Source organism: Pipistrellus kuhlii, unplaced genomic scaffold, assembly GCF_014108245.1.
Source record: "Pipistrellus kuhlii isolate mPipKuh1 unplaced genomic scaffold, mPipKuh1.p scaffold_m20_p_5, whole genome shotgun sequence".
NCBI classification, from domain to species: Eukaryota; Metazoa; Chordata; class Mammalia; order Chiroptera; family Vespertilionidae; genus Pipistrellus; species Pipistrellus kuhlii.
The window spans coordinates 79,865,092-79,890,370 of record NW_023425551.1 but is presented as its reverse complement, the minus strand read 5'-3'; the positions used below and the strand labels follow the sequence as shown (position 1 = coordinate 79,890,370).

Below are 25,279 nucleotides of genomic sequence, written 5' to 3'. Positions count from 1 at the left end.
GAGGTGTCAGACATGTTGAAAAGTCATTTCAGCTGAAACCAGTTTGGCTCAGTGGATAGAGCATCGGCCTGTGAACTGAAAGGTCCCAGGTTCGATTCCAGTCAAGGGCATGCACCTTAGTTGCGGGCATATCCACAGAAGGGGATGTGCAAGAGGCAGGTGATCCATGATTCTCTCTCATCGATGTTTCTAACTTTTTATCCCTCTCTCTTCCTCTCTGTAAAAAAAAAAATCTTGATGTTGTCTCAGAGAATCCTAACACTATCTTCATTTGATTTGACTCTCAGGATCTAGTCTACTGTTGAATCCCTGTATATTACAGTGTATGCTCAATTACAACTGATCCTTTCCATTTTTTTTGGCATTCTCACTAAGATCCTTGAAAGTCTCGCTAAATTTCACTGAGGTTTCTAGAAAGATTCTTGACTAACCTTTTACCTGTGGTTTGAACTCTATATCCAGTAGTTTGCTTTCTTCCATTTCTTTCATTTGTGACATGTTTCTTTGTCTTCACATTTTGGCTGCTTCCCTGTGTTTGTCTCTATGTATTGGGCAGCTGCTAAATCTCCTTGAGTTGATAGAGTGATCTTATGTAGTAGGTGTCCTATAGGGCCCAGTGGTTCAGCCTCCCCAATCACCTGAAGAAGACATTCGTAATGTACCCCTTTCTGGGCTGTGTGCCCAGTTTTTTGTTTGTTTGTTTGTTTGTTTGTTTTTTTGTAGTTGAGCTTGATTGCTGTTGGTGTCACTGGGAGGAATTGACCTCCAGGCCAGTTGGCTTTGAGGACCAGCTGAGACTACAGTGGGAGAGCTGCTGTGCAGGAGACACCCTTATGGAGCAGTACTTGCTTCAGTGGGGCTTTGGTGCTTATTGAGTCTGTCCCTTGAGTGTGTCGCTTATGGATGTGAAGAGTTGTATTCTCACACTGACCACTGCGTATACTGGCTCTTGGGTCTCCAGGGAGTTGCAAAGCCAGTCACTGCATGGAGCCATCCAGCAGGAGCTACAGAGAGATTTGCAGATTCCACCTCTTTGTTTAGGGTTTGGAAGTGCCCAGATGATGCCTAGCTAAGAAGGCAGGCTGGTGCTGGTGCTGGGTCTTGGGCCTTTTATTCATAGGTTTGGTGCTCCCTGACCCAGCTGCAGTTTGACAGATTTTTAGCCTGAGAAAGAACAGGCCATTCATATGCAAAAGCTACTGTGCATAGCTTGTGTGGAATTGTAAACCGGATGAGGCAGGGTCTTAGGGAATCACCAGGTGGAGCAAACAGAAACGGCTGTCAGTCAGCCCTGCACCGAGGAGGTCCCATAACAGGAACAATGATCACTGTAAGTACCTCCATCTGGAAGAAAGCCACCCCTGAGTTCCTGCCCCAATGCCAGACAGTCCAGTTTCTCCCCATATGTGTCTGTGTCCCCCAGCGCCTCACCCTGGTGCTAGAGCTCAGAGGAAGCAGGACCTTGTAAGTTCAGTTTGTAGTGCTGGCCTTTTAAGAGGAACAGCTGGGAAGAATCCAAGATGTCTGCTCAGGTAGACACCTAGCCGCAGCCGCACACAACAATTTCAATAAAATACAACTAAATATAAAATGGACATTACCCAGAACTACAGGAAAGTCGACTGACTGGAAATTCTACAACGAGAAGCAAGGAGAAAACCAGAAGGAAGCGTGGAGGAGCTGGAAAAGCCCAAGGTATGGAGACACGCAGCGCGGAGAGGACGAAGCCAGAGAGGAGGGAGGCCGAGTGCCTGGCGGGCATTCCCTAGTGGGAAGGAGATAAAAGCTCCAACTGTGCTGGGCCCCAGTTCTGACTGCTCTGAACCCCAGTTCTAGGCCAGACCCTGGGGACCCAGGCTCACACAGAGGGAGCTGGGCTGTAAGGTGGAACCCCGGGGGAGCGGCGAGAGGAGGTCCTGGAGGCGCGCACACTGCTCAGAGAAGGGACAGTTGGCTGTGCCGCGGGATTGCCCCAGTGGGAAGGAGACTGGGGCTCCAGACTGCTCTGAACACCACCTCCAACTCCACCTCCAACTGAACTGAACCCCAATACCGGGCTCATTGGGGGAAAGCCTAGATTGTTTGGTAGCAGGCGAAAATCGAGGGCACCTTTCTCTCAGAGGCGCTTGCTACGAGTACTGAAGGACCCTGAGATCCAGGAGCTACATAGGGCGGGGCTGACGAAAGCCAAGGCTGTAGGCTCCACCCTGAAACCCTGTCCCATCTGTAGCTGCGAAATGCGACAACGAAATAGATCACAAACGAAAGAAATGGAGGACAAAAAGCGACTGGATATAGAGTTCAAGTCTACGCTTATAAAGTTTTTCAAGAATTTCCTAGAAAAGATCGATAAGACCTATGAGGATATGAAAAGAGATCATCTAGAATTAATAAGGACTCAATAAGAAATGATAAGGGATCAACAAGAAATGATAAGGGATCAACAAGAAATGATAAGGGATCAACAAGAAATAAAGAATACATTGTCTGAAATAAAAAATATTATACAGAGTCCTAAAAACAGAATGGAAGATCGCAAGAATCAAGTCAAAGATTTGGAACATAAAGAGCCAGAAGACACTCCTTCACAGAAGCTAGAAGGCAAGAGAATCCAGAAAATTGAAGATAATGTAAGAAACCTCTGGGACAACTTCAAGCGAACCAACCTCAGAATTATGGGTGTCCCAGAAGATGAGAGAGAGCAAGATATTGAAAACATACTGAAAGAAATAGTGACAGAAAACTTCCCCCACCTGGTGAAAGAATTAGACTTACAAGTCCAGGAAGCGCACAGAACTCCAAACAAAAGGAATCCAAAGAGGACCACACCAAGACAAATCATAATTAAAATTCCAAGAGCAAAAGACAAAGAGAGAATATTAAAAGCGGCAAGAGCAAAGAAGGTAGTTACCTATAAAGGAGCACCTATAGCACATGTGTCAAACACAAGGCCCGCGGGCCAAATCCGTCCCGCCAGGCCTTGCAATGTGGCCCGCACCGCGCTGTCATCACTGCACTCTGCTGCGTTTCCATCACAATGACAGTTTATGACTGTTCAGTAAACCATTCGGCCCGCAATTTAGGCTGGATTTTAGATTTCGGCCCCTTCTCTGATTGAGTTCGACACCCCTAACCTATAGGATTGTCAGCTGATTTCTCAACAGAAACCATGCAGGCCAAACGGGAATGGCAAGAAATATTCAAGGTGATGGATTGTAAGAACCTACAGCCAAAGATAATCTATCCAGCAAAGCTATCACTCAGATTCGAAGGTCAGATAAAGAGCTTCACTAATAAAAAAAAGCTAAAGGAGTTCATCACCACCAAACCAGAATTATATGAATTGCTGAAGGGGGTTCTTTCAGAAGAGAAAGTAAATAAAGATAAAAATTATGAACAACAAATACGTAACTATCAACAAGTGAATCTAAAAACCAAGGAAATTAAAAAAATCTGATGAACAATATTAACTGTTGAATATAATAGAATCAGAGGTATGGAAGGGGAGTGAACTGACGATTCTTGGGGAAAAGGGGAGAGGGGGATGTGGGAAGAGACTGAACATAAATTGTGCACCTATGGATGAGGACAATGGGGAGTGGGGAAAGGGCAGAGGGTGGGGTGGGAACCTGGTGGAGGAGAGCAATGGTGGAGGGGAGGGGGAAGGAACATTTGTAATAATATGAACAATAAAAATTTATTAAAAAAAAAAAAAAAGAGGAACAGCTGGGTCTCTAGCAGCCTCTGTGTCACTGAGCCCCAATCCACAAGGTTTTTACAGTCTGTAGTTCTTACTGCCCCCAGGGACTTCTTTCCCCAGCTCTGGAACCCTGGGCTGAGGGTGTGGTGTGGGGCTGGGACCCCTTGCTCCTCCATGCAGCCCCCACATAGGTGATCTCCCTCCCAATTAAAAAAGAGGCACACCCAGGTGCCAGCCCAGCCCAGTCCGCGTCTCCGCACCTCCTACCAGTCTCAGTGTGCTTTCTTCTTTTCTTCTCTAGTTGTAGTACTTCGATTCAGCCAGCTTTCTGGTGGTTCTGGATGACAGTTGTTCTATATTTTAGTTGTAATTTTGATGTTATTGTGAGAGGCAGCAAGTACAGGAGTTTATCTATGTCACCATCTTGGTTCTCTCTGAGACACCTATATTTTAACAAGGATTTCTTTATTCTAACAGAAGAGAGAAATTGACTGCCTGAGCAAGATAAATCTTGTTTATTTAGTGTAAAATAAAATTCAGGACTCCATATACCTTTGCCCAGGGATCAATATTTTTCTTCTGGTTATAACTTGATACTAGATTTGTTTTTTGTTAATCCTCACCTGAGGATATTTTTTCATTGATTTTTTGGGAGAGTAAAGAGAGAAGGAAAAACAAAGAGAGAAACATCAACGTGAGAGAAACACATTTACTGGTTGCCTCCTGCATGAGCCCTGACCAGAGCCCAGGCCAGGAAGGAGCTTGCAAACGAGGTATATGCCCTTGAGCAGAATCGAACCCAGGATCCTTCCTTCCACAGGCTGATGCTCTATCTGCTGAGCCAAACCAGTGAGGGCAATACTAGATTTTTTTTTTTTTTTTAACAGAAGAAGGGGAATTTGTTTTTTTTGTTTGTTAATCCTTATCAGAGGATATTTTTCCCATTAACTTTTAGAGAGAGTGGACGAGAGGGAGGAAGGGAGAGAGATTGCCTCCTGTACTTGACCCAACTATTGCGGGGGATCAAACCTGCAATCCAGGTACATGCTCTTGACCAGGAATCAAACCTGAGACCCTTTGGTACACAGGCCAAGGCTCGATTCACTGAGTCACACCAGTCAGGGCTTTTGTTTGTTTGTTTATTGGGGGGGTGGGGTTTTGAATGAATGGATTTGGACCAAATGTGTAATGATTAACTTTTTCAACTCCCAAGGGGTTTGTATCTGTCAGATTTTAATTTTTTAAAGATTTTTAAAAACTGATTTTTAGAGAGAGAGAGAAGGATAGGAGGAGTGAGAGAAACATCCATGTAAAGGCAAAACATTGATCACTGCCTCCTGCATGCCCCCTTGCGGGGATCGAACCTACAACCTGGGCATGTGCCCTGACTGGGAATGGAACTGGCAACGTTTTAGTGCGCAGGCAGGATGAAACACCCAACCAACTGAGCCACACCAGCCAGGGCTGTCACAGATTTTAACTAAATTTAATCTACCCAGAGTACAGACTCTAGATCAGCGCGCCAACCTCTCGGACGTCACAGACCAACAGTGGCCCGCAGACCACCAGGCGGTGACCACTGCTCTAGAGTGCATGTACCTTAAGCACCCATGGGAAAGAAGCAATGGTGACTCTGAAGCTGAAGACCAGGGAGAGTTCTACAGAGGTCACGTTCTCATCAACTGGCGCAGATGCCCGGCCTTCTGAAACAGTGGCAGTATAAGAAGCCGACCTTAGAGAGATGGCAAAATGCTTTCAGCCTAACCGTTCCTTGTATTGCATGCTTCAGAGGCTGGCCTGGCTTAACCTGCCTCAGTAAAGATGCCTTGCATATAAATTACAAATGCTACCCAGTTGTTGTTATTTTCCTAGCTCATCTCTTCTCCACCACGTCTACTTACTTCTGGTATTTTTCCTATACTCATTTCCTCAGACGTGCAGTATAGAGAGAAAGGAGAAAATGCAGGAAGGGTCCAGATATGTAACTAGAGTTATATATTTTATTTGAGCCTCATTTCTGTGGAGAAAGGGAAACAAACTGAGAGGAGTAAGTTAGAGATGATCTGATAAAAACACTAGAAGTGCAGAATGTACAAGAAGGAAATCTTTCATCAGACTATCTGCTGAAGGTAAAATGAGGTGCACCTGGAAAGGGGATTCAGAGACAATTCTTGGTATTTAGCACTGTGACCTGGGAGTGAGATCACACGGAGCAAGGAAGAAAGACAGCAGGTGGAGGAGTCCCAAAGCAAGTACTGCTGGTTTGTAACTATTCTAGGGCTTCTGACCAAGCGACCCTATCTGGGTAGGAGGATTTGTCAAGGGAATTTGACCCTTATTCCCAGTTCATCTCCTAGAGATCGTCAGTGTCACTCTCCCGAGATGGATATGGAATCATACTTGGTTGCCTCTTTTCCACTGACCGTGTCCTAGGCTGATTCTGACTTGGGGTGCCGGGAGGCCAGTATTGCTGCCGAGGATAAGTCTGAGGCCTTGGTATGGATTTGGGCATAGGCTTGGGCTTGAACTCCAGGTCCAGCTCATTCTCAGGTTTGGGTTCAAGTTCCAGGTTGGGCTCAAGCTCCATTTCCGGCTCCAGCTCAGACTCAGGTTCCAGCTCTGACTCACGCTCCATCTCGAGATCCTCATCCAGCCCATTGTCTGAGCCCAGTATGGGCTCCATCTCTAGGTCCAGATCTGAGTCCTCTAGTATGGGCCTTTGTATCCTGGCATAGTTGGGACTTATATTTTTGGGACCTTCTAGAATACTGCTGCTTAATTTTGGTCTTCCATCTGTATCCTGAAATACATATAAATAGATGGGTTAAAATTTCCAATTAAGTTTAACTTTTGAATAGTCAAGGAACTTCAGAATATAACAGAACTCTAGGTCCCAGAAATTATGAATTCCTAGGAAAGTAGAAAATATTTCTGGCCTAACTCTGCTTTTCATCTTCTTTGCACCTTCTGGTTCCTCAATTACTATTTTTTTAGGCTTAATCCATAACTCCTGATTTCTCAGGATTTTCTAACTAGTCTGGGTTTCACTGTCAACCACTTGAATAGCAATGGTCTTGGCAGCATTATGAAACATCCTGTCTCCCTGATCTTACTTGGCTTTCCAACCCCCTATAATCCTTAGCAGGGCATGTGAGGCCATTGTGATGTGGCCTCTTGTCACCTTCTTTAGCGTTAGCTCCATCTGTAGCCCCAACCTTTGCTCTAGCCATAAAATTAACCAAAGATGCCTGACTCCTGCTTACCTTTGCTCATGTGACTCCCTGTGTCTGCGCTGTCCTTCTCCATCTCAGCCACACACACTTATTCAATGGTCCAGATTCATACCAAAGATCACTAACCAGCATCGTAGCTTTGTGTTCCAACTGTGCCTCACGTACACCTCTATCATGACCAGTGATGTACTGTCCTATTCATTTAAAAATATATCTCCCTTTAGACTCTAAGCTCCCTGAGGCAGGGCAGCACCTGGTTCCTGATATGCCAGTCCCAGGCACTCTGCCTGTCAAGTAGCAACATTCCACAGAATTAACACCTTTCGTCCCTCTCAAAACATTCTTCTCTTCTTCCATATGACACTCTTTCGCTTTTCATTCCTTCCTGGCTGCTTCTTCTTGGACTTTCTGTTGTCTTCTCTACTTCTTCTGGACTTCTGAATGTTGACATGCCACAAGGCTTGGCCCTGAGACCCTTCTCTTCTCCATCTACACTGTCTTCATAGCAATTTAATTTAGTCCCGTAATTTTTGTTACAGTAAAACCTCGATAATAACGAACTATTGATAATTTGGGCAAGGGGGTGCCCATGAAAGCGGGAAGTCCATTATATAATAATATAGGTTCTCCCAATGCACATGTTAAAAATTTGACAAATTGGTCAAATTGTTTTTACTTATTTGGTCACATTTGTATAATTAAAATTACTAAGTATGTATGAAAAGTTTAATTTCATAGAACATTTTTCTATATGTCTTACAAATGCACATGGCTGGGCTGTGGTTTAGCACATGTGGGAACAGTGCCAACAGCCTTAAACTGCTGCAAGAAGTCACACCAGGAGATAACAGAACCACTTACCGCACAATACGGTGTGACCACGTGCTTTGTTTATCGGCAAGCAGTGACTCTTGGATTTAAGTATGTAGGCTATAATTGTAGATATGTCATACTTATGCCAGCAAAATTACTAGTGTTTTTTTTCCAACATTTGGCCTATTCACTAAAATTTGTTAAAAATAACAAAAAATAACTTGTTAATTTAACAATAACCAAATCTTGGTTATATGCATTTTAAAATTAATAGGGTGTTAATGTTCACATATGACATATGGACTGGAAATTTTATCTGTTAAATCCAAAGTATGTTTATCGAGGTCCACAAAATCGAGAATTTACTGTACTATCTATCTATGTGCTGTTGACTTTTTGGTTAAAACCATTCCCCTGATCTGCTGGCTCATATATTTATTTCCATTCTTGACATCTCCACTTGGATATTTAATAGACATTTTGAATTTAATACATTCGAATGGAACTTTTCCCCCTTCTATTTTTCCCTAGTTTAAGTGATAGGAAAAATTTGATATATTCAATACCAAGTCTTAAGTTCTGACAAGCTTGTTAATGAACTAGAAAAATACTTTTAAAAAACATAGCAAATATATAAAGTATGTCTTAAGCCAACTATCATTATCTTTATTCTTTTTTTAATTTTATTTTTTTATTAAATTATTATCTGTGTACATATTTTACCATTGCCCCCGCCCCCATTATCTTTATTCTTAATAAAGAGACATAAGAAGTTTTTCTCATTAAATTCAGGAGTAAGACAAGACTTGCCATTATCATTTAAATTCTTCTGGGAAGGCTAGCTAATGCCATAATATGTAAAACTGAAATAATAATTCTAGCAACTGGAAAAGAAGAGATATACACTGAGTGGCCAGATTATTATGAACTCTGAATGCATAATAATCTGGCCACTCAGTGTATATCCTATATAATAAAAGGCTAATATGCAAATTGTCCCTTTGACTAGGAGTTCAAACAGCAGGCAGGCCGACCAACTGCCCATGTCCCCTCCCCCTGGCCAGGTGGCCAGACCCCACCTATGCATGAATTTGTGCACTGGTGGGGTCCCTCAGCCTGGCTGTCTCGCCCAGTCCAGAGGGAGAGACCATGGGAGATTGGCCAAATTGGGGGAGAGACCATGGGAGTTTGGCTGTGGGAGCACACTGACTACCGGGGGAAGCTCCTGCATTGAGCATCTGCCCCCTGGTGGTCAGTGTGTGTCATAGCAACCAGTCATCCAGTTGTTTAGTCGACTGGTCATAATGGTTGCTTAGGATTTAATATATATATATACACACACACACACACACACACACACACACACACACTGAGTGGCCAGATTATTATGTGTTCAGAGATCATAATAATCTGGACACTTGATGTATATTATTTGTGGAAAATATTTTTTGTCTAGAAAACTCAAGAGAATTAACAATGAAACCTTTTTGGCTTAGTAAAAGATTTACAAAATGGCCAAATAATTTAATAAAAATCAATAGGTTTCCTTTATACCAGCAGTTGCCAGCTAGAAAATATAATGAAAAAGATTATTCCTTTTAAATAGCAATAAAAATGTAAAAAAGAGACTATAGAGTATCTAGGATTTGTCTATATGAAGAAAGACACTGTCCTAACTGGTTTGGCTCAGTGGATAGAGCATCGGCTTGCGGACTGAGAGGTCCCGGGTTCGATTCCAGTCAAGGGCATGTACCTTGGTTGTGGGCACATCCCCAGTAGGGGATGTGCAGGAGGCAGCTGATCAATGTTTCTCTCTCATTGATGTTTCTAACTCTCTATCCCTCTCCCTTCCTCTCTGTAAAAAAACAATAAAATATATCTTTTTTTAAAAAAAAATGTCAAGGCTGCCCATATAGAGAAATTATGTTCAAATCTAGCTATTGGGGAAAGCTATTCTGGATAGGCAGAGGCACCTAACCTATGAGAATTCTCAGCAATGGTAGGGAAATTCTTGGTAATATGTTACTAAGAAGAAGAAAAGGGCTATGTTTTACAGGCTTGGCTTTTACTTATTAAAATTTTTATAAACACTTGTTAAACCAGTAATTTCTTTTTGTCATAAAAAATTCAAGTATTATTGAAATGTAGTAAGTTGACAAATTGGGGATTTAATTAAAAATAATTTCTACTCATTAAGTGAGATTTTGGTGCCCATCTGTGTTTTAATTTTCTTTTTGGGAAAAAACCTTCAAAGATACTGGTCTGAAAACACTGGGGTAAGCCCAGGTCTTTACTTAGTATTAACAAATGGCTAAATGTGTTGACTTGTAAGTCATTCTCCTTTGCATTTGGTCAGGTTGAGTAAATTACATTATTCACAATAGAAATATAACCAAACTGTTAGACTGGCAGATCTTTCCCTCTGTAAGTTCATCAGTTTTACTATTCACCCCGAAGGTGGGGTGGAGAGGATTGTAAAGGCATGGACAGAGATGTTTAAAATATTTGATATGACATTGGCACTAGCCTAGCTTTCAGTCAAAGGGCTCTCGAAGCCTCAGCAGGTTGGGTAACCATCTCTTCAGTTGGGAAAGGGCCCTGGAGTTACCAATTGATAAGGGAGCATTTCAACTTTGAAAAGTCTGGCACAGCCATACTCAATAAATGTTGAATATACTTACAACCCTTTCCCGAATGTGCTCATCTCTGTCTGATCAGGGGTCTTCCCCTTTCTCTCCCCCCACTTTTCACCCCACTTCTCCCCTCACCCTAGATGTTTCACATCATCCAACCTTATCTGTTTCTGAGTAGGTTTCCTGTATCACTGTCTCAGACTCATCCACGCTTAAATCGGAGGAGTCTGTATTCTTCCTTTGCAAGGCAAACAGCACAGCATCATGGAGGGTGAGGAACAGTTGGGTCTTGGTGATGCCAGCATCAAAGAATTCATTCCTCTCCAAGGCCTTGACCACAGAAGCTACAAACCAAACCCAGAACATACACAGGGTCAGACACTGGGGAGGAGGAGTACCCAGGGTGCAAAGCACAGCCCTCTCGAAGGGTGAAGCATACTCACAGTGAGTCCCTGCAATGAGCACCAGAATGTTGGCATTGTGGAAGGCATTGCACATCTGCAGGGAGGGAGTAAACCAGTGTTAGGAACCCCTATACTCCCCAGGAAAGTTAGCTGGGCTGTAAAGTCCCTTTGGTTATTCCCTTGTCTGGGGTAAATGTACCTTTATGTCCAATTCAGCTCTGTAAACATTTGATGGGTGGACTTAATAAGCTAGGAAGTGTCTAAAGTGCTGAGAATGAAAAAGAGAATCAGACCATCTCATGTGGGGTGGGGAGTGAGGAGGAGGGCAGCCCATGGTCTCAAGGGGAAGACAGTTCACTTAAAGGGAAATGTTAAGAATCCACAAATGGCACTTGGGCAAATAGTGCTTCTATGAACCGAGGGATACATATATTCTTTCTGATTGGTGTTTTGGGATTCTTAGGATAAATTCCTAGAAGTAGGATCACTGGGCCTTGGTCATGCCAGCATCAAAGATGTCATTCTTCTCAAAGGACCTGACCACAGTTCCATTTTTTATTGTTTGAGGAAACTCCACACTCTTTTCCATAGTGGCTGTACCAGTCTGCATTCCCACTAGCAGTGTACTAGGGTTCCTTTTCCTCCACTTCCTCACTGGTATTTGTTGATGGTAGCCATTCTGGCAGATGGGAGGTGCTACCTCATTGTCATTTTAATGTGCATCTCTCTGATGATTAGTGACTTGAAGCATTTTTTCTTGTTCATCTGTACGTGCTCTTTGAAGAAGTATCTATTTAAGTCCTCTGTCCATTTTTTAAGTGAGTTGTTTGTCTTCCTTTTGTTAAGTTGCATGAGTTCTTTATCTATTTTGTGGAAATTAACACCTTATCAGATGTATCATTGCCAAATATGTTCTCCCCTACAGTGGGAACCATCATTTTATTGATAGTTTCTTTTGCTGTTCAGGATCTTTTTATTCTAATGTAGTCCCAATTTTTCCCCCTTTGTTTCCTTTCCCTAGGAGAGGTATCAGCAAAAATATTGCTATGGGAGGAAACAAGATGGTGGCCTAGGTAAGTGCCTGTACCTGCTGCCTCTAACAACCACATCAATACCACAACTGAACGGCAGAAAAACCACCACCCAGAACAGGGGAAAGCCTGGCTTAGTGGAAGTTCCACAATTAGAGAGGTGAAGAAGGTGCATTGAGACTGGTAGGAGGTGCAGAGGTGTGGAAAGTGCTGGCACCTGGGTGTGCTGCTCTTTTAAGCCCCTGTTTTCTCTGAACTCCAGTTCTGCAAGAGACTCTGGGGGGCCCAGGCACATTTGGGGAGAAACTGGACTGTCTAGCATCGGGACAGGAATGTGACGGCTGCATCTCCTTGAGGAGCTCGCTGCAATCACTGTTCCTGCACCGGGGCACAGGATGCAGAGAACCAGAGAACCAGGGACTTCTCTGGTTCAGGGCTATTGCAGCCATTGCTGTTTGCTCCGCTCTGGTGATTCCCAGAGACTCTGCCCCACCCAGTTTACAACCCCACTCAAGCTATGCACATCAGCTTTTGCATATGAATGGCCTGTCCTTTCGCCTAAAATCTGTGGAACTGCAACTGGGTCAGAGAACCCCAGAGCTTCCAAAAGAAGACCCAAGGCCCTGCTGGCCTTGCTTCACAGCTAGGCTTCATCTGGGTACTTCCAAACCCCTTACAAATGTCTCTCTGGCTCCTGCTGGGCTGCCCCAGACAGTGGCTGACCTTGCACCTCTTGGAGATCTAAGAGCCAGTGTACCCAGTGATCAGAGTGAGACCATACCGAAATACAACTCTTTACATCCATAAGAGACACACTCAAGGGGCAGACTCAGTGAGCACCAAAGCCCCTCTGAAGCAAGTCCTGCTCCATACGGGTGTCTCTTGCACAAGAGATCTTCCAGTGTAGACACAGTTGGTCATCACAGCCAATTGGCCTGGAGGTCAATTCCTCCCAACAGCAATCAAGGGTTAAATACAATAAGACTGTGCACACAGCCCACAAAGGGATGTACCAAGAGCATTCGCCTCAGGTGATGGGAGGCTGAGCCACTGGGCCCTGTAGGACACCAAGCACACAAGGCCACTCTATCAACTCAAGAAGACTTATCAGCTACCCAGTACATGGAAACAAACACAAGGAAGCAGCCAAAATGCAGAGAGTAAGAAACAAGTCACAAATGAAAGAAATGGATGAAAGCAAAATACTAGATATAGAGTTCAAACCCACGGTTATAAGGTTTTTCAAGAATTTTCTAGAAACCTTTAAGAAATTTAGTGAGACTCTCAAGGATATGAAAAAGGACCAATCAGAAATTAAGCATACACTGACTGAATGATGAATAATATAGTGAATATTATACAGATATCCAACAGCAGCCCAGAGGATCCCAAGAATCAAGTCAAAGATATGAAATATGAAGAAGCAAACAAACAAAAACAAAACAAACAAACAAACAAAAAAACACCCAACTGGAAAAAAAAAGAATTTAAAAATATGAAGATAGTGTAAGGAGCCTCTGGGACAACTTTAAGCATACCAACATCTGAATTATGGGGGTTCCAGGAGAAGAGAGAGAGCAAGATATTGAAAACCTATTTGAAGAAATAATGACAGAAAACTTCCCCTACCTGGTAAAAGAAATAGACTTTTAAGTCCAGGAAGGCAGAGAACCCCAAACAAGAGGTATCCAAAGAGGACCACACCAAGACACATCATCATTAAAATGCCAAGGGCAAAAGACAGAATCTTAAAAGTAGCAAGATAAAAACAGTTAGTTACCTACAAGGGAGTACCCAGATGATTGTCAGCTGATTTCTTAACAGAAACTATGCAGGCCAGACAGGAATGGCCAAGAAATATTCAAAGTTATGGATAGCAAGAACTTACAACCAAGGTTACTCTACCCAGCTAAGCTATCATTTAGAATTGAAGGTCAGACAAAGAGCTTCACAGACAAGAAAAACCTAAAGGAGTTTATCACCTCCAAACCAGTATTATATGAAATGGTGAAGGGTATTCTTTAAGAAGAGGAAGAAGAAAAAGATAAAGATAAAAAATATGAATAACAAAGTGACAACAGATACGTATCTATCAACAAGTGAATCTAAAAAATCAAGTGAATAAAAAAATCTTGTGAACAGAATAAACTGATGAATATGATCGGGGCATAGAAAGAGAGTGGACTGAATTCTTGGGGGAAATGGGTCTGGGAGGATGCAGGAAGAGATTGGACCAAAATCTCAAACCTATGGATGAGGAAAGTGGCAGGGGAGAGTGAGTAAGGGCATGGGGTGGGATGGGAACCAGGTAGAGGGGAGCTATGGGAGGGAAAAAGAGGGACAATTGTAATAATCTAAACAATAAAGATTTATTAAAAAAAATACAGCTATGACAGGCAAAGTGCCCATCAGTAGATGAGTTCATAAAAAGCTGTGATACATTTATACAATGGACTACTATGCAGCTATAAAAAAGGATCTCTTACCCTTTGAGACAGCATGAAGGGACATGGATAATATTAAACTAAGTGATTACAGCAAAAGAAACCATCAACAAAACAACAAGAAAGCCCACTATGTGGGAGAACATATTTGCAAATGATACCACTGATAAAGGTTTAATCTCCAACATCTACAAACAGCTTATACAACTAAATAAAAGGAAGATAAATAATCCAATTTAAAAATGGGCAATGGACCTAAATAGAACATTTTCAAAAGAAGACAGAAGGAAGGCCAAAAGGCACATGAAAACATGCTCAAAGTCACTAATTGTCTGAGAGATGCAAATCAAAACAACAATGCGGTACCATCTCACACCTGTCAGAATGGCCAACATCAACAAATCAACAAACGACAAGTGTTGGTGAGGTTGCGGAGAAAAAGGAACCCTCGTGTACTGCTGGTGGGAATGCAGACTGGTGCAACCACTGTGGAGAACAGTGTGGAGTTTCCTCAAAAAACTGAAAATGAAACTCCCATTTGACCCAGTAATCCCACTCCTAGGAATATATCCCAAGAAACTAGAAACACCAATCAGAAAGGATATATGCACCCCTATGTTCATAGCAGCACAATCTACAATAGCCAGAATTTGGAAACAGCCTACGTGTCCGTCAGCAGATGATTGGATCCAAAACTATGGTACATCTACACAATGGAATACAATGCTGCCATAAAAAAGAAGGAATTCTCATCATTTGCAGCAACCTGGATGGAATTGGAGAATATCATGCTGAGTGAAATAAGCCAATCAATGAAAGAGAAACACCACATGACCTCACTCATTTGTGGATAATAAAGAGCATTATAAACTGATGAACCAAAAGATATATATAGAGACAGTATATCAACAAGTAGACTGTCAAATTACAGCGGGGAGGGGAGGAAGATCTGGGGGAGATAATAGATCAACCGAAGGACTTTTATACATGCATATAAGTACAACCAATGGACACAAAACTCTGGGGAGGGAGTGGATGTGTGGGAGGGAGGGAGGGGGGCAAAAAAAAAATCAATAAAATATATTTTTAAAAAAATTATACTAAGTGAAATAAGCCAGTCAGAAAAAGACAAGTATCACATGATCTCACTTTATGTGGAATCTAATGAGCAAAATAAAGTGACCAACAAAATAGATCCAGAGACATGGAAACATGCAACAGAATACTGAATCTCAGAAGGAAAAGGTGCGGGGATGGGTGGGATGTGGTTAACCAAAGAACATATATGCATAACTCATGGACATAGACAGTAGTATGATGAAGGTCTGCAGGGTGGGGAGCCAGGATCAGGGTGCAGGGGGTCAATGTGGAAAAAACAGGCGAAATCTGTAATACTTTCAATAATAAAGATAAGCCCGGCCAGTGTGGCTCAGTGGTTGAGTATCAACCTATGAACCAGGAGGTCACAGTTTGATTCTCAGTAAGGGCATATGCCTGGCTTGTGGGCTTGATCCCCAGTGCAGGGCATGCAGGAAGAGGTGGATCAATGATTCTCTTTCATCATTGTTGTTTCTGTCTCTATCTCTCCCTTCCTCTATGAAATCAATAAAATTTTTTTAAAAAAAACAATAAAGATACATTTCAAAAGAGAGAGAGAGAGAGAGAATGTCACATGAGTTCAGTACTAGGATAGGGACATGCCAGAACTGAACACTGTCACTAGTAGTAAAATGTAAAAAGAGCTGGCCAACCTTAATTGCTCTGAATGGTCGGAGCAATTGTATGGTTGCATAGTTGAGATAGTGGTAGTTAAAGCAACTTTAATTTGTTAATCATATGTAAATTCTTGCTGACTTTCTGTTGTTGGAATTTCTGCCTAAAGGATGTCTTTATCTCAGAACCTCAATAAAAAGGAGGGCAAAAGGCCAGAGGATCAAGTAGTCCTCCCCCTAGAGGTGGACTCCTGCCTGGCCCCAATTTTCCCAAATTAACCTTTTTCCAGTTTTTCTTCATTTAGTGTGCGGCCTTCTCCAGAAACCGGACTCTGAGTGGACCCTGAACCATGTGGGTAGTGTTAAGGGATCCCATAGGGACAGGCACAGGTGTGATGGAAACACACTGGTCAGTCCTCAAGGACACAAACTATATCTCTAGTGATTGGTGTTTGCATGTGATCCCCTTCTCCATACAGTTCACTAAGCAGGGGAGGCAAAACATGGCCATAAAGTAACAACATGGCACAACTAGAGACGGTCAAATGATATAGTAGAAAATGGAATTCAAGGAGCCTGAGGATCATATTCAGATCTGCTCTGCAAAGTTGCATTTGACTTTAGTAAAACATCAGAAATATAGTGGTATCAGATTAACAAGCACCTGACATTGACCTCAACTTTACTTCAGCCAATATATACGGTATGCTCTGGGGCAATGAATAAAGTTCAATACAAAGCAAGTCAAGTAAACTTAATACTCTAAGATTAAATAGACCAATCCTGAGCACTGATTTAAAAGGTGAAACAAAAAAATACAAAACACAAAACAACTAAAACAGACAGACTCTACTTCTTTCACTTCCAAGAGGAAACAAAAAAGTCATTCTTGATCACATGGTAAATCATAAAGTCATTTGGCAAAGAGCCATCGTGGGCACACTCCAAAGGATAAGCCAATGAAATCCCATGAATTAGGGAGAAGCTTAAATTGAGTGGTTCCTCTAGTGAGAACTGCTGGCGGGTTTCTTAAGTTTTCAATTATAATGTTCGAAATTATTTCCTGCAATATGGCAGCATAGAACAATTGCAAAAGGAATGAAGAAACCTGTATTTTTAAAATGTAAAAGTGCACGGTGAATCTGAAAGCTGTAAAGTAAAGGTAGAGGCCTGGGGCTGGAGCAGAAAGCCATCAGCACAGGCAGCTGTGGATGGGTCATGCCTAGAACCAGAGAGGAGGCGGGGGAGGAGAGGATGGAACAGATGCTCCAAGTTCCAGTGATGGACAGGTCAAATAGTAGCTGTGAGGCCAGACTCTTAGGGAGAAACATGGCTTGTCTCTCAGGGCTGTGTGGGACTAATGGGATCATGTATATAAATGTACCCACTCAATGAGGCATACAGTAGGCACTTATTAATGTAAGAAGAATGAACTCTAAAGTAACAACTAGAGCACAAGCCTGCGAGAAGAGAACAGCCCAGTAGGACGTCCTAAGATGAAAAAGCCCACAAGATGACATTATCATATACTTGCATCTGAAAATGGAGTGGGAAAAAGGGTCTCAGGGACAGGAAGCCCTGAGCATTAGTTTCTCCATGCCTCTCACTTTATAGATGAGGAAACCAAGTCCGGATACAAGTTAGTGAGTTACCCCTGGTCAGATGAGCAGAAACCAGGGCAGAGCACACATCACAGACCACCTACCAGACATTCTTGCTGCTTTGAGAAGCTTCCTGTTGCCTCAGGCCAAGGAGGAGCTGGACTCACTTAAGAGAGAATCGTTTCCTTCAGGAATAAGAAGGTTTGATGATATAGGATCCTGGAATTAAAGATGGAAAAACTGCCAAACCAGCCTATCTCAAGGAAAGGTGGAAGTAGTCAGAGCAGGAAGTGGGCGTTCAGGATGTTTAAAAAGGGGCAAAGAGAGAGAGAGGGGGCTGGAAACTCAGATAAGCTGACTGGAAAAAAAGATACTGTACTATGAGACACTGAGCAATAAAACCAGCATGGTTAGTTGTGCATCTCCACCGTCCATAGTGTGTAAGAGTGAGAAATGAAAACTGGCAGAGAAACCAGAATGGGAGAGAAGTCAGGACCTAGGGACACAGACCTTTTCTTTTAATTGAATTTTGTTTTTTATTTTTTTTAGAGAGAGGTAGGGAGAGAGAAATATTGATCTACAGCCTCCCACAAGCACCCTGACTGGGGACTGAACTCATATCTGGATATGTGCCCTGACTGGAATTGAACTGTCAATCTTTGTTGTACGGGATAACACTTTAACCAACTGAGCCATACCGGCCAGGGAAGAGACACAGCTTTCGAAGGAAAAATTTTCCCTGCTCTTATCACCCAACGATGCTGCAGTGAAGAGAGAACTGGGGATGATCCTACAGGAACTGGACCAGACAGCCTCAAGCCCCAGGCTTGGGGCATCTTTTCATCACAACTTCTTCAAATTTGAGTGCCTCTTACAATGAGCAGCTGAAGAGAGGAGAATTCTTGGTGAGCTTTTGTTCTGTAGCACTCAGACCTATTCTTTAAGATTTGCAGCTAACTCCCAGGTACACTACAAGTTGCTGCGCGAGGCACAGATTGCTGTTGAGAGGGCAGGGCGGGGCGAGGATGGGCTCTGACTCCACTGTGGGGCAGGGTGGAGTTATCCTCCATTCTGAAACTGAACCCAAGCCCTCACCCAACCAATCAGGGTTAGCCGAGGCAGTGACATCACCACCGAGCGGAGTAAAACCCCTGGACTGGGCGAAATTTGCTCTCTTCCGCCATGCTGCCGGCGTGAGTGGGAGGAGCCCATGCTAGCATGGAAAAGGCTCTTTGGTTTATTGCATCAGACTCGGCTCCCTGGTGGTCCTTGGGGATCACGAAGTCTGGGTGTAAAGCAGTTTCAATGGTTTTAAGAGTTTCCCATTTCTCATCCCTCAAGCAATAATATGCTATGCTTAGGTAGCCACCTCCGGTTCAATAAATCAGAGTTGGTTAATTTTCTATTTATTCTGGTTGACCTTGAACTATCTTCATTGTCCACATTTCTAGTGGCCCAGGAGTCACATAGTAGCTGATCAGTGACTAATAGGACTTGGTCAGGGAGGGACTGAGAGGGTGGCGGTAGGTGAGGATCAGAGCTCTTGTTAAAGCCTCCTCAGCACCTACCTGTCTTAATACAACCACAGCCTTTGCGTCCACAAAATGTACCATGGAGAAATCCAGGATGATGGTGTGGGTGGTGGGTATAATAGACGATACATCTGATCTAGCCCTGATCTGACTTCCAGAAGCGTCAGGTGGCCTCGAGCTGCTACTAGAGATTTTAGTAGGAAGCCAAACGTTCTCATAGCTTTGCGTTCGATTTTTCTGAAACGTGGGAGACGCCCTGTGGGGTATTTGTTCATCAGATGAATATGGGTTCATATTCCCACTGTCCATACGTGTGCAGCGAACCAGGCTCAAAGAGGATGGCTTGGAGTTCTCTTTAGCTTCGTATCGCTCGGTGTAAACAATCTGTGACAAGAGGTAGGGGTGGGCTATGAAAAGACTCGAACAAGGGTGGTGCTATCTCTATCTAACTCCCTCCCTCTCCCTTAGGGAACTTCTGCACAGACCAGGCAGCTACAGCTTTTCCTTGGGTACCTCACGTCACTTCAAGCTCCCCGACTGAAAAACAAAGGACATTCACCATTCCTTACCCTCACCTCTCACAAGCCCCGCTCCCCCCAACTTCCCTACGCGCACTGATGACATCATCATGGTCCTGGTGAGCCGGAGTGAAAATCATCTTTGATTTATTCTTTTCCCTCATCCCTGGGTTCTAATTAGCCTCCAGTGCCTTCTCATGCTTTGAAGTATTTCTCCCAACAGTCCCCTTGCTCAACGCCGCCTTCTCTTATCAGAGAAATGTCTTCTGTCAGACTTCCTTACAAAGGCAAAAATGCCTTGAGCAGGGCCGTCATTACCTCTCACGCTTCTTCTCGCAGGCCTGGAGCCCGCACAGCCCGGGACCCTGCGCAGCCCGCAGAGCACAATGGCACGCAAGGTGCAGGGACCAGTTTTTACCTAGGGAGCGGGCACGCGTCCATTCAAAAGATAAATAACCGCCGAAACCGGTGTGGCTCAGTGGATAGGGCATCGGTCTGCAGACTGAAGGGTCCCAGGTTCGATTCCAGTCAAGGGCATGTACCTTGGTTGCGGGCACATCCCCAGTGGGGGTGTGTGCAAGAGGCAGCTGGTTGATGATTCTCTCTCATCGATGTGTCTAACTCTCTATCCCTCTCTCTTCCTCTCTGTAAAATATCAATAAAATTATATATATATTTTAAAAGATAAATAACTACATATATGAATAAAAACCCTGCAGCCCATTGGGAAAAGGAGAATAATTCATATGCTAATGAGGTATAATTTGGGTTGATGTTTCTTTAAAAATATTGTTCTAATGATGTTGTTCATAAAATTTAAAAATAGGAAAAACTGAAAAGATAAAAACTACATAAGGCAGTGGATATTGTACAGCAAAAAAAGAAAAAGTGGCGTGGGTAGATAATAACATTCCAGCTCAAAGGAGAGAGCTGTTCCCCAAGGCTTCTGGGTCACCGCGGCCAGGCTGTGGACTGACTCAGTGGCGGGAGGCGCAGGGTCCCTGGGCAGAGGAGTCCTCAGAGAGCCTTCCTTCTCTCGCCTTCATCCACTCTGCAGCCCTGTCCTTCAAGGGCTTTCCTAATCCACTCGTGCTGTGACTGCCTGAACTTACTCCTCAGATCAAGCCTCTTATCCTGAGGACCCCAAACCTAATGTGACCTTGGTGTCTTTGTGCAAGCCTGCCATGGACTGGGAGTCCACTTTTTCCCTACCTGACAGAAAGCCAAATTCTCTCTCCTGTCCAGCTCAAACTATTGCTACCTATGTTCCCCTGACTTTTTGAGCTCAAGCTGATCTCTCATTGCCTGGAGTCTTAGAGTTGTTAGAATCTAAACAGACAATGTCAAACATAATAATATATTGTATAGTATGATTTATTATCCTATTGATATTTCATCATTTTTAAGAGGCATCACCACTTTCTGTATTCTCAAGGGAAAAAATACTGCAAATTAAACTAAGACTTGTCATCAACTTCACAGTGCATCCAAATTTCAGAGATGTGAAAAAATGTCCATCTTAGGATTGATAAAACACAACAATGGCCTTATATGTCACATTAATAGAATCGTCTCCCTAGTTTGATTTAAATCTCTACGAACTGCTTTAAAGTAACCCTGTGATTTTGGGGAGTGCAGATGGGTGGGGTAAAGATGAAACAAGACTGGCTGTTAGTTGTTGAATCTTTAAGTGAATGCTAGGTGCACAGAGGCTCATCATACTGGTCTCTACTTTGGTGTGTGTTCAAAATTTTCCTTGAAAAAAACATTTTTAAAAAGAATAACCTGGATGGACCTTGAGGACATTATGCTAAGTGATATACTCCAGCAACAAAAGGACAAATACCCGATGATTCCAGGGATATATGAGGTGCCTGGATTAGTCAAATTCATAGAAACAGGAAGGAGAATGGTGGCTGCCAGGGGCTGAGTGGAGGGTGTAGGAGAGTGTTACTGAACAGGTACTGAGCTACAGTTTTCCAAGATGAAAAAGTTCTAGCGATAGAGGACAGTGATGATTACACAACAGTGTGAATGGATTTAACAAAACTGTACACTTAAGTATGGTTAAGATTATATATTTTATGTATTTTATACCATAATGGAAAAGAAAAAGAAAAAAAAAAAGAAGCCAGAGACCCTTAAAAAAGGATTTTTCTTTTTCAGAGTGTCATAGTTGTGGGCACATATAGGAGCTTCATAAATACCAGATGATCAAACTCTACTCTCGAGTGCACTTGCTGATGTTCCATGAATGCCCTCTGCAATACTCAGTGCAGTGTGGATATCACATAAAAATTAAATAGTTAATTCTGTCCTCTTGGCAAGAAAGCTGGTATTTTCAGGGAGCTCGTAGAACCTACACTCATTAGCAACCAGAGTGGGTGACCAGAGTGAGTGCCTGGTGTTTGCAGGGGCCTGCGTAGGAGGGGGACAGGAGGTGTTGCATGTGGGCATCCATCTGTGTGTGTGTGTGTGTGTGTGTGTGTGTGTGTGTGTGTAGATAGAGCTGCCCCTCCTAAGTGTGGGTGTAGTCTGGGAAGTGAGTAGGGGAAAAGAAATATTTAGATCAAGTCTGAGTTGAAGTAATGAGCACTTAGTTCGTCAGCTGAAATAATCTTCAGATGCTGTGAAACCTCCATCTGTGCTTGTCGTCCCCTCACTGCCATCGTCACCGCCCTGGTCCAGGCAGATGGCAGGAGATCCTTGAGAACCCAGCCACCTGGCCCTCCCCTAGTGGGAATTGTAAGACAATCTTTCAGTCCCTTATTTTCAGGAAAATAAGGTCAAGCAGCTAAAGGTCTGGGAAACAGGCACAGCTAGGGAATTACCATTGAGTAGGGACTCAAGAGTCACCATCGTTTCCTACCTGCTTTCAGTTCAAGATCTGACTGACCCTCAAAGGGGAAGCCATGTCTTCATTTCTGAGTAGAACTCTTTTTAAAAATATATATTTTTTATTGATTTTTTTTACAGAGAGGAAGAGAGAGGGATAGTTAGAAACATCGATTAGAGAGAATCATCCATCAGCTGCCTCTTGCACCCCCCTCTCCCCCCTCTGGGGATGCGCCCACAACTAAGGTACATGCCCTTGACTGGAATCGAACCCGGGACCTTTCAGTCCGAAGGCCGACGCTCTATCCCACATGTGTCAAACACAAGGCCCGCGGGCCAAATCCGTCCCGCCAGGCCTTGCAATGTGGCCCGCACCACGCTGTCATCACTGCACTCCGCTGCGTTTCCATCACAATGACAGTTTATGACTGTTCAGTAAACCATTCGGCCCGCGATTTAGGCTGGATTTTAGATTTTGGCCCCTTCTCTGATTGAGTTCGACACCCCTACTCTATCCACTGAATCAAACTGGTTTCGGCTGAGTAGAACTCTTTAATTTCCAATTACCTGTGGCCCGTCTAAGAGTCAAAATCCCTGAGGGGGGTTTCTTTTCTTTTTTAAAGACAGCAACAACTAGCTGCTCTTGTACTTCTTTCTGAAACGGAGAGGGAAATGCAGAAGAGAAGAAGTGCTAACCCTGGGTGGCGGTGCCAGTTCTTCACAGTCGCAGTAAAACTGACAGGCCCTTGCTGCCCGCGGGTCTCCACTGCTCGGGAACAGCCTGTGCATCTCCTCTTCCTTCAGAGGCACCCGGGTCATTTCCACCTGAAAGGCAGGAGGAGGCCTCAATGTGGGCAGGTAGATGGCAAGGGGCAGGAGAGAGGGCCCCTTGGGGGGCGAGGGGAGCAGGTGCAGAAGGGTGGGGAGGGCAGCCCTTACCTCCTCCAACACCCTGCGCTTCAAGTCGTACACGTTGACAAAGGTGATGGAGTTGCAGCACTGGAAGAGTTTCAGCCCAGGAAAGGTCAGGATCTGCAAGACAAAGGTCAAGTTCGGAGAAATTTCTAGCTCCTTCATGGAGGGAGGAAAATTCTTCAGAACCTCCTGAAGACTATATTCTTCCTTATAAGAGGCGAGAGCCAGCAAGGTCCTTCCTCCCATTTTCACCCCTGCTTTTCCTGCTTTCTTCTTTCCCCCTCCGATTTCCTCACTCCATCTTTTGGCCTTCCACCCCCTAGAGCACATTTTAAAATTATCCTTAACTGCCTGCGGGACTCTAGGACCTACCTGCCTCTTTAAGCGCCCACCCCTACCATTGTGCATCCCTCTCCCCACCTTTATCCAGCGTGTCTCTAGTGCAGCAAACAATAGCAAAGGGATTTTGTAAAACAATCTTTTAGGCGAAGAAGTAGGACTGGTTTGGATTCTTACCTCCCGATAGTCGTTGATGCTTCTATAGATGTTGGTGTTAGGGATCTGACCCAGGAGGAGAATCTTAGTTCTGAAAGGAAATGCATTTGCCTGTAGGTCATAGTTGCCCTGCCTGCCATGGCTAAGCTTCTCTTACCAGACTAAGTACCTGTGTGACTGCACGGTGATCACGAAGAAGGCAAAGGACACTGAAACAAGGAGTCCGACATCCAGTCCCAGCACAATTGCAGCTATGAATGTCATCATCCAAATAATCTTACGGGAAGAAGGGAAGAAGGGAAACGGAAGACCATGTAGCAGGCAGAGATGAGCAAGTCACCAGTCCTATCTCTCAGCTCGCCCTCCCTCTCCCTCCTGACACCTGGGGTTAGAGGACAAATTAAATGCCGCATGAACGGATGCCATCACAAAGGGCTGGCCCAAGGCTGCCCCGCAGTTCTCCCACGCCTCCTTGGTCAGTTCTCTCTTCAATTTGCTCTTGAACCTTTCGTTTCCTCGCAGGTAACACGGGGGTCTTAATATCTCCTTTATGGGCTTTGCTGGGATTAGGAGTGCCATTTGGAAAGCAGCCCCGAACTCTCACCAAATGGCAGTCACTGTTTTAAGACCTGTAATAGTTATTGGGAGTCTTTGACATCTCTCTGGGCAGGAGACTTGACTTTAACCTTCACAGAAGACGGACTGAACCACCCTCAAATGTTTACTTCCCCTCCCCCGCCACTGGTGAGTGAGCTGGAGCTGCTCCTCAACTCCCGGACCAGAAGCTCCGGCCGGCCGTGCTCTGGACCACATACCCTCTCCGCACCGCAGGGACCCACGTCCAAAGCGTAGCCCCCTTCACATCTCTCTGCCTCTGTCGGGTCCTTCTCCCCTCATCACATCCCCCATCTTCTGTTTCCTGCTGTTTCCCCTCTCTGTCCCCTAGCTCCGTGCTTGAAAGAGGAGGATGGTGCTCCGTCAGTTCCTCTGATAGGACACCTCCCTTTCTTTTCTTTTTAAAAAATATATTTTATTGATTTTAGAGAGGAAGGAAGGGGAAAGAGAGAGAGAAACATCAATGATGAGAGAGAATCATTGATTGGCTGCCTCCACACGCCCTCTACTGGGGATCAAGCCCGCGACCCAGGTATGTGCCCTTGGCCGGAATCAAACCCGGAACCCTTCAGTCTTCTATCCATTTGGCTCAATGGATAGGCTGACGCTCTATCCATTGAGCCAAACCAGCTAGGGCAACACCTCCCTTTCTTATTAAAATTTGTATCTCTAGGTTAGGAGTCAATCAAATCTGCAAGGCATGACAAAACCTCGTTATTAAATACGTATATAACTATAACCACTTAATTAATTATTTCTTATTTAATTTTGCGTAGTTGGAGTGAGGTCTCAGGATTT

General features: G+C 43.9%; 1 protein-coding gene across 1 annotated transcript in view; it reads right to left on the bottom strand.

Annotated features, from left to right (window-relative positions):
• Positions 1-6,053: 6,053 nt before the first annotated feature.
• Positions 6,054-25,279, bottom strand: part of SLC26A8 (solute carrier family 26 member 8) — an 84,024-nt gene continuing 64,798 nt past the window's right edge. The window contains exons 12-19 of the mRNA XM_036415154.2: positions 24,036-24,142; positions 23,888-23,957; positions 23,396-23,488; positions 23,153-23,281; positions 19,140-19,487; positions 10,823-10,877; positions 10,539-10,723; positions 6,054-6,500 (exon numbers count right to left, since the gene is read on the bottom strand). Of these exons, the coding sequence (XP_036271047.1) occupies positions 6,054-6,500; positions 10,539-10,723; positions 10,823-10,877; positions 19,140-19,487; positions 23,153-23,281; positions 23,396-23,488; positions 23,888-23,957; positions 24,036-24,142 (1,434 nt within the window). The remainder of the gene's footprint in view (positions 6,501-10,538; positions 10,724-10,822; positions 10,878-19,139; positions 19,488-23,152; positions 23,282-23,395; positions 23,489-23,887; positions 23,958-24,035; positions 24,143-25,279) is intronic.